The sequence below is a fragment of the Mustela nivalis genome (genome assembly GCF_964662115.1).
Source record: "Mustela nivalis genome assembly, chromosome: 9".
In the NCBI taxonomy this organism is placed as follows: Eukaryota; Metazoa; Chordata; class Mammalia; order Carnivora; family Mustelidae; genus Mustela; species Mustela nivalis.
Genome location: NC_139028.1, coordinates 64,207,409 through 64,222,652, shown reverse-complemented (window position 1 = coordinate 64,222,652; position 15,244 = coordinate 64,207,409). Strand labels below are relative to the sequence as shown.

The following is a 15,244-nucleotide window of genomic DNA, read 5'->3' as shown; positions in this document are numbered from 1 at the left end:
AGTCCCCAGCCCACCCTGTTGTGGCTGCTCAAGGCCTCTCTGAGCACTGCAGATGCCTATGAGGCACCCCAAAGTCATGGTCAGGGCTGCAGAAGGCATCCCTCATCTCAAAGGATGTGCACTCCCTGAGCCCTCACCAGGCACCCTTTGGAGGGCAGTGGGAGACTCAGGAATGCAAAAGGCACAGTCCCCAGGCTGAGGAGCTCACAGTTCAGAGAGGAGACCTGTAGCGAAGCCTAACAGAGAAACCAGGGTACTAATGACACAGACATCAGAATGTTCCATCTGACTGCCAGGGCAGGAGAGCTCGGAGGAGGGAGCAAGAGGGACAGGGAGGGCTTCCCGGAGGAGCGGAGGCTAGAGCTGAGCCCAGAAAGATATGGGAAGCTGAGGGAGAAGAGAGCGGCAGGAGTGGTTCTGGAGAGGCAGGATGGATGGGGGGGGGGGGGGACTGTGGCCTGCTGGGGCTGCAGAGGGAGCAGGAGGATGGGAAGCATGGATTTTTGAGTAGAAACGGGACAAGTTCAGGTTTGCGTGTTAGGAAGAGCTTTCTGGCAGCTGCATGGGGAGAGTGGGGTGACTGAAAGCAGCCAGCAGGTGAGCCATCCAGGGGGATTGGGACATGGGGCAGGGATGGAGAGGAGGAGAGGAATTCAGAAAACACTTAGGGCAGAGAATCAATGAATTGTTGGGTGAGGGTGGGGAGGCCTAGAAAGGGGTTTGGAATAATTCTCTTCATCTCTCCTCAGTGGGAGAGAGCCCCAGGCAGGAATAGGGCAGGGAAGGTAATCTTGGTGCAGGGCAACCCTAGGCTGGAGGGGGCGGGGCTGGGATTCAGCTCCAGCCTCCCAGTCCTCCTAGGGGTGGGGACAAAGCTCAGGCTGACCCCCAGCCTGTGCCCCCACCCCTCCAAGCCCACCCAGTTCTCCCTCTCCTGAGCTCTCACCTCCAGTCCGCTGGCAATACTCCCTGGGGGCACTGGCTCCTGGGCAAGGAGGTCCCGGCTGGCTGTAGAGACAAGAAGGCCAGGAGCTGAGGCCTGCCAGGCCTTCTCCCTTTCTCCCCAGCCTGCCCGAGGGCCCTCCCCCTGCCCGCTGCCACCACCAAGCCCTCAGCAGACCCAGGGGTTCCTGTTGCCTGCGGGGGGCCTCCTCTTCTCAGGGAGCCTTGCCTGATTTTGCCCTGCTTTCTCCCCCCACCCCCATATCACTCCCTACTTCAGGTGGGTACCTCTGACTGGTGTATTCTCTGCCTTTTACTCTGAGAACAGAGCTGAGCTCCTTCTTTCAGCGGGGGCCTCCTCAGGAGGGGAAACAACCACATTGTTACTCCTTCTGAGGCCCCCTCCATGTCCACTTCTCTCCAGGGAACTTCACCACCCCTCTGTAAGCCTCGGTTCCCCATCGGTAAAATGGGGTTTGCAATGTCTAGTTCACACTCTCACTGGGTTGGGCTCCCTGCTAGGGCAGTGGTCATGATGACATGTGTGAGCGCCCAGCCCCTTCCTAGCACCCAGTCTTCTGGGCTCCCGCTGCCCTCACCCACAATCCGGGGGCCACAGTTCCTCAAAGGCTGGCTGCCACCCCAAGGAGCCGCTCGCTTACTCTCCACCTACGGCCCAGGTGGCATCGAGTAAGCCCAGCCTCTCCAAGGCACTGCCCAGGGGCTGGCTGCCCCTCCCCACCCCCACCCCATAAGTACACCCAGCCATCGGACAGGCACAGGCGGAGGGATATTCTGAGCCTGGCTTCGTTCCAGTCAGCTGCTGGCCGCCATGCCAGCCTGGCGCGGGTGCAGGGGCTGATTTGATTTGGCAGCTTTGGAAGCGTGTGGTGGGGACGGGGAGGGGGAGAGGGATGAGACACCCATCCCTGCGAGGAAATAAACAGCCTTGGGCACTCAGCGAACTGGGGGGAGGGCAGAGTCTGGCATGGGGGTGGGGGGAGGTTCTGCATTCCCTGCCTCGTAGCCCCCTCTTCTCACCCAGGCCCTGGACACCTGCCCATGACTGCTGGAATTTATGGCTCTCCTTGGGTCACCATAGGGGTGACAGTCGCTGCACCTGGTGTGCGGAGGCTTGTGGTGTGGCTGTGGCAGGGTGTCTGGGTGTCCCCGTGTCCTGGGGGCTCTCCCTACTCAGCCAGGGTCTATAGCCCAGCCTGAGTACCACCTAGGAAGCTTGGGTCTGTGTGTGGGGCTGTGGTCTAGATGTAGCCATCCCCCAGGGTGACTGTGGCCGCATGGCTGGGCTTTGATGGGGGGCTGATGGCAGCCCAGGGTGTGACCAGGTCACCCACGTGCCTGAGTCTACTGTAGGGCCTGGTATGCCTTGGTCCCGGCCTGTTCCTTCCCTCTGTGCGATGACCTTGCTCACCCAGCCATGTCCGGCAGAGGAAATGACGAGAGCCGAGCTAAATACCTAACCCCAAGCCCGTCCCTTTGTCCACAGGCCTCAGCCTTCCTTTCCACCCAGGTCTCCAGTGGTCCACCCACTGTGCTGCCCCGGGCCAGCCCCTCCTCCCCTGACAGGAGGCAGTGCTAGCTGTGATTCTCCGAACATCTCTGGCCTCCCTACCACTCTCTGGAAAAGCCCCTGCCTGTGCTTTTGGCTCCCCATCACCAGCTTCCAGCATGGGAAGGTAGGCATTCACAGTTCCTCTGTAATCCCACCCCTGCCTCAGTGTTTGCCACCCTCCTGCCCACCCCAGAGGCGGGCCAGTCCGGCTCACCTGCCCTGGGGTTCTGCAGCACTCATCACAAGGCTGCTGGGCTGCTGGGGACCTGGGCTCCACAGCCTCCACTTAGAGAACTGCTGAGTGCAGTCAGGACTCTGATCCTCTGACCTCTACACTGAGAGGTCAAGGCCATGGGGTCAGACCAGGACCCTTGTGGTCCCACAAGCCAGGGCTGTGCCCCAGACACCAGCTAGGAGGTTAGGGGAGGGTGGAGCCTGCTTTGGGGAAGACATAATGTCTCATCTGTCACCGCCTCCCCATTGTCCCACTGTCCTCTGGGGACCTCAGGGCTCTCCCCACCCCAGCCACAGGAAGCCGAGCCCCTCCTGGAGACAGAAGAAAGGGACACTGAAGGAAGGGCTTTAGGACTAGGAGGAGACTCACCCATGACTTGACTGTCACAGGAGAGAAACCTAGAATTACAGAACCCAGTTGTCACAAAGAGGCTAGTGAGAGGGAGACAGTCTGCAGAGAAGTCCCGGAGGGCTTCTGAGCGGAGGCATGTGGTGCTTCTCGAGAAGAGAACACCAGGTTCCAGGACAGCCTCCTAACTATGAGACACAGGTTTCCACCTGGTCTGTGTCCCAAGGGCAGGGTCTGCCCAAGGTAGGGGTCAGCTAGGCAGCTGGCACAGTGGCAGACAAGAGAGTAATCTGGGCCAAGAAGAGGGAGGACAGCTCAGGGCTGAAGAGAGAAGCTGCCAGCTGATCATAACCCTCAGGACTCATTGTAGCCGCCTGACACAGAGGCCAGTGTGCTTCTGTGATATGGGCCTAGCCACAGTCTGCTGTGCCTGTGTGGCAGGACCTTCCCCTCTCTGAGCTACTTTCCTCATCTGGAGAATGAAAGCATGGGACCTGATGATCTCCTGGGGCTCATCCAAGCCTAACAATCTTTGGAAAGAGATTGACACATATAGCCAGCCAGAGGGGGAGACTTGCGGCATGAGAGAGAGGCTGAGTGAAGGGACAGGAGAACCAGGAGGCTCCTTGTGGGTCGGGCAGCTGGGGACCCTATCCTCAGGCCAAGACAGGAGGTGGTGGACAATGGACACTTGGGGATAGCAGGGAGCCACTGTCATCACCTTACTTGCCTTCTGGCCTGTGGGAGGAGAAAGATGGAGGAGTGACAGATAAGGGCTCTGCCCCCTAACAGGTGTCCTGCCTCAGCTCCTGTTCCCTAGATGTTCCAGGGGAAAGGTGGAAGCTGCAGACAAGGGGGAGCACCCAGCATGGGGAGTCCGGAAGCTGGGTTTCAGACCCTGCTGTGCTGTGTGAGCTGGGCAAGCTCCTGACCTCCCTCACCTGATCTGATCACCAGGCTGAGACTCAGGCAGCTGGTCCCGGGCTTCTGAGGAACCCAGCTGGAATGAGCTCTCCCAAGGCCAAAGATCCTTCTCTCCTGACTCCAGGGCTCCCCACCCTCACCAACCCTGGTGTAAGTGCCGAGGCACGTGCGTAACCCAAGCAAGCCGGTGGGCAAATGGCCTGGCTTCCTGCCAGGGTGGGCCCTGGGCCTGGGTCCCAGGGGAGCACCCACTGGTCATCCATTCTCCAGGCCCCCTGGCTTGGGACCTCCCTTCCTCAAGCCCCTCCCACAGCCACCTCCAGGGCAGAAGAAGGGTCCTCCCTCCAGAGTTGCCAGTGGGTCACTGGCCAGCACCCACCCGCCTCCTCTGGCTGCCCTGGCCTCTGCCCTAGTCGGAGGCCCTTTGTGCTCGGGGCCCTCACAAACAGGGGTTCGTGCATTTCCACGTCCGTGTCCAGGAAGTGTTCATGTCCTGTTTTCCCCCTCAGGCCGGGGCTGGCCAGGCAGGGGGGGTAGGCGGTGAGCAGGCCTCTTTCCTCTGCCGTCTGTGGACACTTCTGCCCAGAGACTTTAGGGGCTGGGAGGAAAGGGCACTCCTCTCCCTGCCATGGTCTGAAATAGCTGAAGAACGGAGGCAGGGGGATAAAGGAAATCACTCCTTCTCTTGCAAGCCTAGGGAGCTGCGGCTCTCACACGTGCACAGATGTGGCTTCTGTTGTGGTGGGAGAATCCCCCTGGTCCTGTCACCCGTCACCCATGCCCCAGGCGGGAGAAGGTCTCCTTCCCCCAACACCGGGCTGGGCCCCTCCTCCCCTCCCCCACTCCCCAGGGGCGGGGCCACCATCATCCCGAGCTCTCTCCCTTGCTTCTCGTTATGTTTTTAATAACCTAACATCAACATTAACGAGGCAGGTGGCTGCAGCTCTTCCCAGCAGCCCCATTTAGAATCATTGAATCATCAAATCATCAAATCCTAGAATCCTGGATTCACAGAATGCCCGCCTATCCGGCTCCTGGAGTCTCAGCAACTTCAGTCCCAGAATGTCGGAATCACACAACCACGCTTCCACACAGCTCCGGCTGGGAGCTAAGCGTCGGGGAAGGCTAGAAACCCACAAAGTGCCAATGCCGGGTTCTTAGAGTCATGCATACCCAGAGCCAGAGCTCATGCATGCCGTGGTGGAAAAGGCCCCTACTTCCTCCTTTCCCAGGTGAGAAAATGCAGCCCAGAAAATGGTGCAAGACGAGCAGAGTGTGAGTCAAGCAATGCCCACCCCAAGACTGCAAATTAGGACCATAACATCCGGGGGTTCCCGAAACGGCGTCACATTTACAATAGGACCCCGTGTTCACGCTGGAGTGGTGCTGCTCTTTCATTTTTACTCCCTTCCCCTCGTGCCCCCTCCCAGCTCTCCCCAAGTCTCCCTGTGCCCCCACCCCACCCCACTGGGCACTGTAGCCGATACCCCATCTCCTGGCACCCTTCCCTCCTCCAGGGCCCCTCAATAAACACAACCACAGATGGGAGATTTTGAGGGCTAACTTCCTGGTGGGGGTGCGGACAGGAAAAGCGAAATGCCTGTCACCTGAAGCCACCAGAAAGAAGGCGGGCTCCCTGCAGGTGGGACCCTGAACTCAAGTCTGGAAGGTCCTGGATCCGCTGTGGGGGTCATTCACACCTGAGGCAGCGGCTTCCGGGGAGTTGTGTCCAAAGTGGAGGGAAGCGACTGAGGCTTACAATTGATACTAGAATCATCAGTTAGGTTTAGCATTTTCATAAATTTACATTTTAACTCGTTTTGGAATGTACTCACACATTTTGGATTTGAATTTTATTAAATATTACGTCTCACAGATTGTTTTAATTTTTGAATTCCGAACACTCTGTGCTCAGGGCAGTTCCTGAGTCTCCACGCTGCAGGAGAGGGCACAGGAGCCCGGAGCAGGGTCCAGTTCTCCTCGTCTCTTAGCCTCAAAGCTCCGGACCTGGGACACCCTTCCTGAGACCTTTCAGACCTTAGAGGGCCCTGACACAGGCCCAAGCATCTGCTCTCATGCCCTGTCTTCTCTCGAGATCTGTCCTAGACACCCAGGGCAGCGTTTCCTCTCTTTCTCTCTGTACCTCCACAGCCGAGTGGCTCCCTCTTCCACCCTTGAGGGTCTGTCTCCTCCCCTCGATCCTCTGCCTCTTCCTGCCCTGGCCTCATTGCTCTTCTTTGTTGTTGTTTTTTTTTGTTTGTTTGTTTTTTTAAAGATTTTATTTATTTACTTGAGAGAGAGAGCATGAACGAGGAGAAGGTCAGAGAGAGAAGCAGACTCCCCATGGAGCTGGGAGTCCGATGCGGGACTCGATCCCGGGACTCCAGGATCATGACCTGAGCCGAAGGCAGTCGTCCAACCAACTGAGCCACCCAGGCGTCCCTCATTGCTCTTCTTTGGACCATACTGTGCCAGCCTCACCACTTCGGTGTGCTCTCCACCCTGTGACACAGAGGCTTTCCTAACAAGCAGATCTGAGTAGTCCCTCCCCTGCTTTCAACTCTCCCCACTAGTGCCCAGTTTCTTCTGGAAAAAAGTCCAGATCTCTTCACTTATAAGTTCTGCACAATTTGTCCCTGCTGACCTACCAGTCTCGTCCCCAGCTACACACACACACACACACACACACACACACACACACTCCCTACCCTGGGCCTCAGAGCCCGGGCAGTCCAGGATCCACAGAACTGTAGAACCATACTTCTCTCCCTCTGTCACCAGCAAGCTGTTACATTTGCCATTCACTCTTTCTCTCTGTCCAGAACTTTCTCCTAGCTCATCCCTTAGCTCTCAGATTAGATGTGTTTCCTCCTGGAAGCTCCCCAGCTTGCCCTCCCTCCCACTCTGGGCTGAATCACTGCTCTGTCCCATCATGGCCCCCCAGTCTCTCCAGCATTGCCGTCCCCACACTGCCTACCACATCGGTCTTTGGGCCCCCGCCTCCACCCCATTATCTGCCCACTGTCAGCCCTGGTACCTAGGTCCACCGAGGGGCCATAGGACAGATGCACTGTGGCTCAGACGTGGGCCTGTGTGTGACAAAGCCTTAAAGCCCACCCTTGTGCTCATCTTTACCTCCTGCCTCTGTGGGGCATGTAGTAGGTACTCATTGAATGTCCACCTATGAAGGCCTGGTAGTACACAGTGTGTGGCCTGGATAGGCAGGCTGGGATGCTCAGAGTAAGTCAGCGTCCCCAGGTTGGGCTGGGGACTTCCTGGAGGAGGCATCTGGGAGAATCCTCTAAGTGTCAGTCTTAAGATAACAATTGAGGACAGGTCACAGGAAGTCCCCAGCCCAGACACAGGACCAGCAGAATGGGAATAAAGTCTGCAGGAGGTAGAATTGATGGTCATTGCCTAGGACAGGGTCACTGGCGGGCCTAGCAGTGCATTCAGAAAAGCCCTCCAGGAGAAGGACTGCTTCTGGCTGGTCTGGGGCAGGGAAAAAGGTAGAGCTTAATCAAGTTGGAGAAAGTGGTAAACCAGAGACATGGAATAGAAAGCTCTGTCTCTTCTTGTCCATGGACCCAGAAAAGAAAAAGCTGCCCGGGGGCTGGTCAGGAGGAGCAGGGAAAGCTGGGGCAGCGTGGAGATAACATGCGTGTTGACCCCAGGGGCAGGGTGGGTGTGGAGGGCGGAGGCTGGCCGGGAGCATGTCCCCAGCTGTGGCTGGGAAACGTTTCCTGTCTCCTGGCCAGGGGGGTCATTAATAATCGTTTACACGCCACAGGCAGCACGGAGGCCAGCCAGGGAGCAGCATGGTGCGGGGCTGGAGCCCAGCCCAGTGACCAGTGGAGCTGTGTTCTGGGAAATACAGAATTGCTGTGTCCTGTCACCTTACCGTGAAACCTGGGCACGTCCCCCAACCCCTCTGGTCTCTGGTAACACTGGTGAAAGGAGGGTCTAAAGAAGAGAGCTGTCTTGAGTCCCCTCCCTGCTCTGGGCCTCGGTTTCTCTAGATGGCAGATGGGCTGCCAGCCCGACAGGGGGTGATGACCATCTGATGATCGATGTGGCCATCTGGACTCTGTCGAGCCCAGCTCAGGACGTGCGGGATGGGCAGACCCGGCCCAGTCTCCGAAGAGCTTGTGTTCTGATTGGGAGCCAGAGCCTAATACCATGGGGTGCATGCCTGGAGCCTCCCAGAACCATGTGCTAACGTCAGGCTGGGGAAACGGACTGGAGGGTTGTGTGCCCAGGGCCTAGGGGGCTGACAGTGTGGCTGGGCTGGCAAGATGGGCTTTCTCCAGCATGGGAGGTGGGAGCCCCAGGAAACCTATTTGGGCCCTGCTGTGTCAAACTGGGCCTGCCTGGTGCGTAGCAGGTGCACAGTAAATGCTGTAGCCAAGCGAACAAATTCATCTGTTAAATGAGACCCCTGTGAAAGGAGCCTGAGATCTGGAAAGAGCCACCTAACAGATGATGGTGACAATGACAGTCATTTTGGCTGAACACAAGGTGGGTGGGAAGAGGTGATGTGAAAGCCTAAGAAGGCTGGAGGCCCAGGGATGACCCTCCAAAGCCAGATAGGACTGCTTGGGGAGGATCAACTGCCGTCAAGATCCTTTTTTTCCGGTTGACTCAGAATCTTCCTCAGCCCCAGGCCACACTTCTCTGCTTACTCAACACCCCCTTCCAGGCCCAGCTTAAGCCCACTCACAGCAGGAAACCTTTTGGAAGGTAATACTGAGGTGGTGCCCCAATCCCCCCCGCTGATGACTCTGGTAGTCTGGGCCTTCCAACTGTCAGGAGGCCTGGCCTTTCTTCTTCCCAAATACCTGTCAGCAGGCCGCTTGCTAAGTCTTCTCCATCGCTTTCTCTGGAGGATTTGACCTAGGTCCTCCTACTGACTGGCATCTCCCCTATCAAACTAGAGAGTCCCCAAAGTGTAACCAGACTTCCTTTTTCAGATAAGGGTCTCTGTGAAGACAGATGTGAGGTCAACAAGAGGAGATAGATTAAGGCCTTCCTGGTTGACTCCCAGCCCAGGGACACTCCCTGAGGGCCACACAGAGAAGAGAAAAGGACAGGTTGGCATGCAGAAGGGGGCTCCCGGAGGCTTGGCACCCCAGAGATGATGTGAGCCAGAAAGGGTCCTGGGCCACCCATCGGACGAAGACCTCACAGTTGGCTAATTCACCCAGTGCCATGCCCAGTCCAAGCTGCTTTTGAGCCAAGGAGGCACCCCTCGGGATACAACCCAGGCCCCACGGCTTGGGCCTGAACCCTTCCCCACTGTGGCACATTGTAAGGGGGTAGTAAACACAGTGAGCCTACAACACGTGCATCCTTTCTCCGCCCTCCTCCAAAGCCCAGCCCAAAACACAACACAGACCCAAACGAAAAGAACAAAGCTTCCCAGACCACGACATCACCCGCCGCCTGCCTGTCCAGCGCCTGCTCCACCGGAAACCCAAGACAAAGGCCTTGGTCAACGTGAAGAGGATGAAGGGCAAAGGGTAGAGGCTTGGGGTGGGCCATGACAGAACGTCACTGGGGATCTCTGGGGACCTCATTGGGAGGGAAGCAAGGACAGGATGGCAGCCAAGACCTCCCTGTACACACACATCATTCCACAAACATTTATGGGACACCTGCTGGATTCCACACAGCCCAAACATTACAAACCTCATTCCTCACCTCCACACACCTTGAGCACACACATGCCCCCTGACGCACACTCCACCGTTCTCAACACTGCCTACCCCTCCACGCAGACACCACTAGCTCACCGACACCCTTCACACACCCCTCACCACACACCACACATAAACAACTCACAGAGAGAAAAGATCACATAATCCACATGTCACACTGAAAAGTCACACAGCTCACACACCCACACTTCACACCACACACTAAAGCTCCCACCACGCACCTCACATACCCCACACTCACCTCCCCAACCACAGACACACACACACACATCCAATTAAATTCAACACACACACTATCTAGACATGGAGACACACCCTGCATAGATGACGTGCACACCTAGTGTCACACATTTGTGGACACACGCGGACCTGTGGCAGAGATAAGCCTGCCGGCACATCGCCTCCTGCTGCCCACGTGCACATGGGCACACAGACACACACACACACACACACACACTTAGCTGACCAGTCCCTAGCCTTAGACCCCTCGGTCCTAGCTGCTGCACCCTTCCCTATCCAGAGGGGGCACAGACGGCCATCACACAGACACATGACACTCAAACACCAGCCCCTGGGTCCAAATACATTTCCCAAGCAAGCCCAGGGTGTACCACAGTGACTCTGAGCCGCCTAGGCTGTGAACACACTCAAGCCCACACACGGCTCCCCCACCCCCACTCCCCTCCACCAAGATGCCCAACAAATCCCTCCATCAGGCCCCCACAGTGGCTTTTCCTGGCTACACACAACAGCCGAGAATATACACAACCACCCACAAACCCCCCCCCATGCAGGCTGACCCTACAACTCCACCCCATGGAGACAGACACACCGCAAACACACATGTTCCCTGGACACACAACACTTGTGCATACAGCTTCCACTCCACACTCACAACACAGCCCTCCTAGCAGCACATGACAGGCAATGCCATACACACCATCTTCACACACACCGGAAACCCCCATGAGTCCCCCCCCAAATTATCGCATTGGTGATGCCACACACAATACTTCATGACACATCACATATGATCACACACAAGGCACACCCAACACATGAAACGTGGCCCATCCTACACAAACACACATACACCCCAGACTCACCCAGTCCCGGAAACCTCCCACCACAGGTCACTGGCTCCAGATTGCAGTCTACTCCCCCATCGTTCCTCCATCCCAAGCTCCTAGCTGTCCCCAGTCAAGACCAGGACGGTGGGGATGGGGGTTGTAAGTTATGACCCCAGGACTCCACACATAGTCCCCACCTACCTTAGATCCATGGGCACCGCCCAAGGGCTGTACTCTCCATGTTTAGTCCCTTCCACCAGCGCCCACACCATGCCATGCCTGACAACAAGGGGCAAGCAGAGGTCCTGGGGACACTGCCCCATACTCTGAGTCTACCCATTCCCCACCCCAAAGCAGAGGCAGATATAAGGGGAAGGGATGATCACAGGGTGAGGCCCTAGAACAAAGATAGAGACCTAGAGAAATGGAGGGGATGGACAGACTGAGAGAGATGAATATGGGCAAAAGGGACCAAAAGAGAGAAATGGAGGGGTAGAGAGAGAGGATGCCCAGAAAGACTCAGAGAAGGCAGAGGAGAAACCAGAGAGTAAAGTGGGACCACCACACTGGAGAGAAACAAGAGGAGAGGGTGAGACCCTTAAAAGACAAGAGGACCTCTTACAAAGGAGAGAGGAAGGGTAGGAAAACAGGAACCAGGTGGAAGGGGGTCCTGCAGAGAAAGACAAGCAGTGATAGAAAGAGGTGTTTGGACCCTGGGGTAGAGTCCCAGGTGAGGACTGAAGACCAGATGTTTGAGTGGGAATCTGGGTGGGGGCACAGATGAGGCTGTGGAGTAGAGGTGCAGGGGCTTGGGGTGAGGCTCCAGCTCTGACAGAGATCTTGCTTGAGAGCTGGGGGTTCAGATGTTCTGGGTGTACCTGGAGTCCGATATATATATATCGGAATTCAGGCATATATATATGTATATATATAAAGTGGGTGTTCAGGGTTTTGGACAGGGTCATACATTTATCTGGAAGGCGGGGGGGTTCCAGGTTTGAACAGAGCTCTCCGTGGGGACTGGGGTCCTACTCTGGACTGGGAGTTCAGCGCTTGGAGTGGAGTCCCAGATCTAAAAGGGGTTCAGAGTCTGGGGTGAGGTCTGGACTGTGAGCTGGAGATTCAAGGGCTCCGGGTATGGGCTGCAGTCCCGGCACAGGAGTGGAATTCAGAGCTAGGGGAGGGGGCCCCACTTTGAGGAGAGCTCTGGGGCAGAGTGGACTACGGAGCTGGTGCCCGCACGCCCCTTGGAAGACCTGGCCGAGCGCTCGCCCGACACCCCGTCCTCCTCGTGCCCAGCGCTGGGGGCCCCCCCTACCTGCAGGCTGTCGGCGCATGGCTGCGGCGGCGGCGGCGGCGGCGGCTGCTCGTCCGGCTTGAGGAAGACCTGCTGGCCCCGCCTGAGGAATTGGACAACAGCGATGAGGATGTGGTGCAGCACCAGGACCATGCTCGCAGCCGCCCGCCCGCCCGCCGGCCCGGCCGCTGCGCTCGGTCAGCGCGTCCGCGACAGCTCCGCCGGGTCCGCGGGAGGGTCCGCCCAGGCCCCGCCCAGGCCCGCCCACTCCCCGCCCCCCCAACCGCGCGGCCCCGCCTACCCTCCCGCCGCCGCGCGCTGCACCTCTCGGTTAGTCCAACCTGCGGACCCCCCCAGAGCCCCCCTCACCGCCTGGCTCTCACCTCCCTTTTCCCTCCGCTCTCAAGACTCTTCCAGCTTGTCCGCTATTAGGATCCCTACCAGGTAGCCAGCTCTCAGCTTCCGCTCGCTCCTCAGGCCTCTCGCCCCTCCTATCGCTACCTCGCCTCTCGGAGCCCCTCTCTAGTCCGATCACGTCCTCTCCCCCCACTTAGAAAGTCCTGGGGCCCGGCCAGAGCCCCAAGTCAGAGACCAGCGCAGTGACAGGAGGGACGGAAGGCGGAGGGTAGAGGGGGAAGGGGCCGCTGACCCGATGCAGGGAGCCCCGGGCCGGTTCCTCTTCAAGTCGGGGAGAATTATAGAGGTCGCCCGGCGACGGACAGGCCTGGGGCAGTAGCCAACCTTTGACGGGGGACACGTGCGCACAGACACACGAGCGCACACACGGACAGGCGCACCATCTCGAGAGCGGGGTAGCGGCCCCGGACCCCCTGCACTGGGCAGGCAGGTCTGCGTAGGCGTCCCCGGAAGCCAGAGAGGGTGCGGGCCCCTGGGCCACACAGTACACAGTTCGCCGGTGGGACCCGCGCGTCCGGAGCGCAGTTCTCCGCAGAGCGGCCTCTGTGCTCTGGCGCCTGCTGTAGCCGCGACACTTCTGCGCCCTCTGCTGTCCTACCGCGGCAGCGCGGCCGGGCCCTGTTTGCCGTCTGCCCTGGCGAGGAAGGTGGGGGGGCAAGCGGAGGGAGGAGGGGTCACCTGGGCCAGCTCCCTCTGGACCCACCCAATTCCTAGCCTCCACTTGCTGTGAAATCCGCTGGGGTGGTAGAACGTGTCTGGACTGGAGGATGTGCTTTGGATCACACCTGGCCTTTGTCAGAGACTTGCAGCATGACCTTGGTCAGATTCCCTCCCCTTTCTGGGCCTCAGTTTTCCCATCTCTTTCACAAGACTGCCAGGATAATCAACCCCGATAAAGGTGGGAAGGCAGCCAGAGTCCCCTGACAGCCCTCGCTGTGATCTGACCTGAATCCTTCCCACTGCACTGCAGGCCCCTTCTCGGCAACATTCCCCCTTCCCCACTTGGAAGGTGACTCAGTGAGCCCCCAGCCTCCCCACCTTGTGGGGCTGATTCATCTGGGGCCTTTCTCCCTGAGGAGTGATTTCCTCCACGTTGAGTCACTGAGCCCGGTCCTGGACACAGTCCAGGCCCCTGACACAGGCTGGACTGAGCCCTTTCCATCTTATCAGCCCAGGGGGAGCCCCTCCAAGCTGGGATTTCTCCCACCTCTGTTTCTGAGGCCCAGCTCTGAACATGCTTCTTCCTCTGCTCAGACACCTTTAAAGATTCCCTACCACAAACACCAGAAAGCCCAAAACTTCAGTCTGACATAGCAGACCCTCTGTAATGTAGCCCTGACTTATCTTCTCAGCTTTGAACCTCTTGCCGCCATTCCTTAAACTTATACTTCCTCCTGTACTCAATGGGTGACTGACTCATCCTCTAGACCCTTGCCCATGCCACCCTACCCCTTATGCCCTCCAGATCTTGTCAGCCTGCTTACCATTCAGGGACCAGAGGCCCACATCCTCCAGGAGGCCTTCCCTTGATGCTACCTTAGTCCTCTGGGTCCCCCTTCTTGTGTCGTTCCTGGGAGCCATGTCTGGGAACGTGGGGAGGAGTACAAAGCTTTTCTGTCACTAAGTGATCCAGGCCAAGTCAATGTATTTTACTTTATCTTCAGATTGGGGCAATGTGGCCTACTTTTTAATACCCTAGAAATTGGCATGGGCTAAGGTGATGTAAAGTTTCTGGCCCAGATAAGGGCCTCCTTTCCTTTCTTGGCCTCAGTTTCCTGCTCTGGAAAGCGGGTGGGTGACCAATGTAAAGACTATGCAGAAGGACTGAGTCTGAGCCCAGTGTATGAAATGCTTGGCAAACCCTGAGCACCTGTTAGTCCTGGGCTTTAACAGCCTGGCTAAAACACGGGCGCCAAGAGGCTATCTGTTACAGCCACAGGACAGAGCTATTCGTCAGGGGAAGCCATGTCAGACCCCGCAGTCAAGTGCCGACCCTGGCCCAGCACAGCCATTATCCCTTGGGCTCTCAGCTCTAGGCTGGACCTCCCAGCACTCACCTCCTAATAGATTGTTTCTTAAATCTTCCTTGGCCATCTTATACTGCAGCTCAGTGGCTGGGGCCCCGGGTACTTGCTCTGTGTCTCCCTCAGTCAGATTCACTCTGCATCAATCCTTCAGACTCAAGCATTCCTCTGAGGGTTTGCATCCTAACTCTGCCACAGACTTGTGGGATTCTGAGCAGGCTACTGAACCTCTCTGGACCTCATTTTACCCATCTGTGAAATGTTAACACACTAGATTTAATAAACAAACTTCCTTCTTTTGATGCTTGGCAGGATACAGAGGCTTTTTCGAAAACATCCCGCCATGTAATCCTTGAAAGTCTCCATCCAGCCCGCTCCCAGGAGAGGCAGCCCATGCTCCTCGAGATGGCAGAGTGACAGGCCATGCCTAAGCCCTCACTGCCAGGAAGTGACTCTCCCTCCAAGGCTAGAACTCCTCCATTCCCCCCATGAATCCCTGTCTGCCAGCTCTTCATTCTGTGATTCTGTGTTGGGTTCTCACCCTGGCTCATGCCTGGGACTCCCCCACCTCAGGTACTTTTAAATGTTCCCAGGTGATTCTAATTTGCCGCCAGGTCTGAGAACAGAACCCCGGATGAGATACATACTGTTCCTGGCTGACCTCAGTCCCATGAAATCGAGGGATGGGCTGACCCCT

The 15,244-nt window shown here is 57.5% G+C and overlaps 1 protein-coding gene across 4 annotated transcripts in view; it reads right to left on the bottom strand.

Annotated features, from left to right (window-relative positions):
• PDE2A (phosphodiesterase 2A) overlaps positions 1-15,244 on the bottom strand; it is a 92,383-nt gene that overhangs the window by 52,908 nt on the left and 24,231 nt on the right. The window contains exons 2-3 of one of the 4 annotated variants that reach the window (XM_082749724.1): positions 12,128-12,209; positions 947-1,008 (exon numbers count right to left, since the gene is read on the bottom strand). In XM_082749724.1, the coding sequence (XP_082605850.1) occupies positions 947-1,008; positions 12,128-12,146 (81 nt within the window). In that variant the 5' untranslated portion in view covers positions 12,147-12,209. Of the gene's footprint in view, positions 1-946; positions 1,009-12,127; positions 12,333-15,244 lie in introns of those variants that run through there. The other 3 variants (XM_082749725.1, XM_082749722.1, XM_082749723.1) reach the window with 3 other exon arrangements.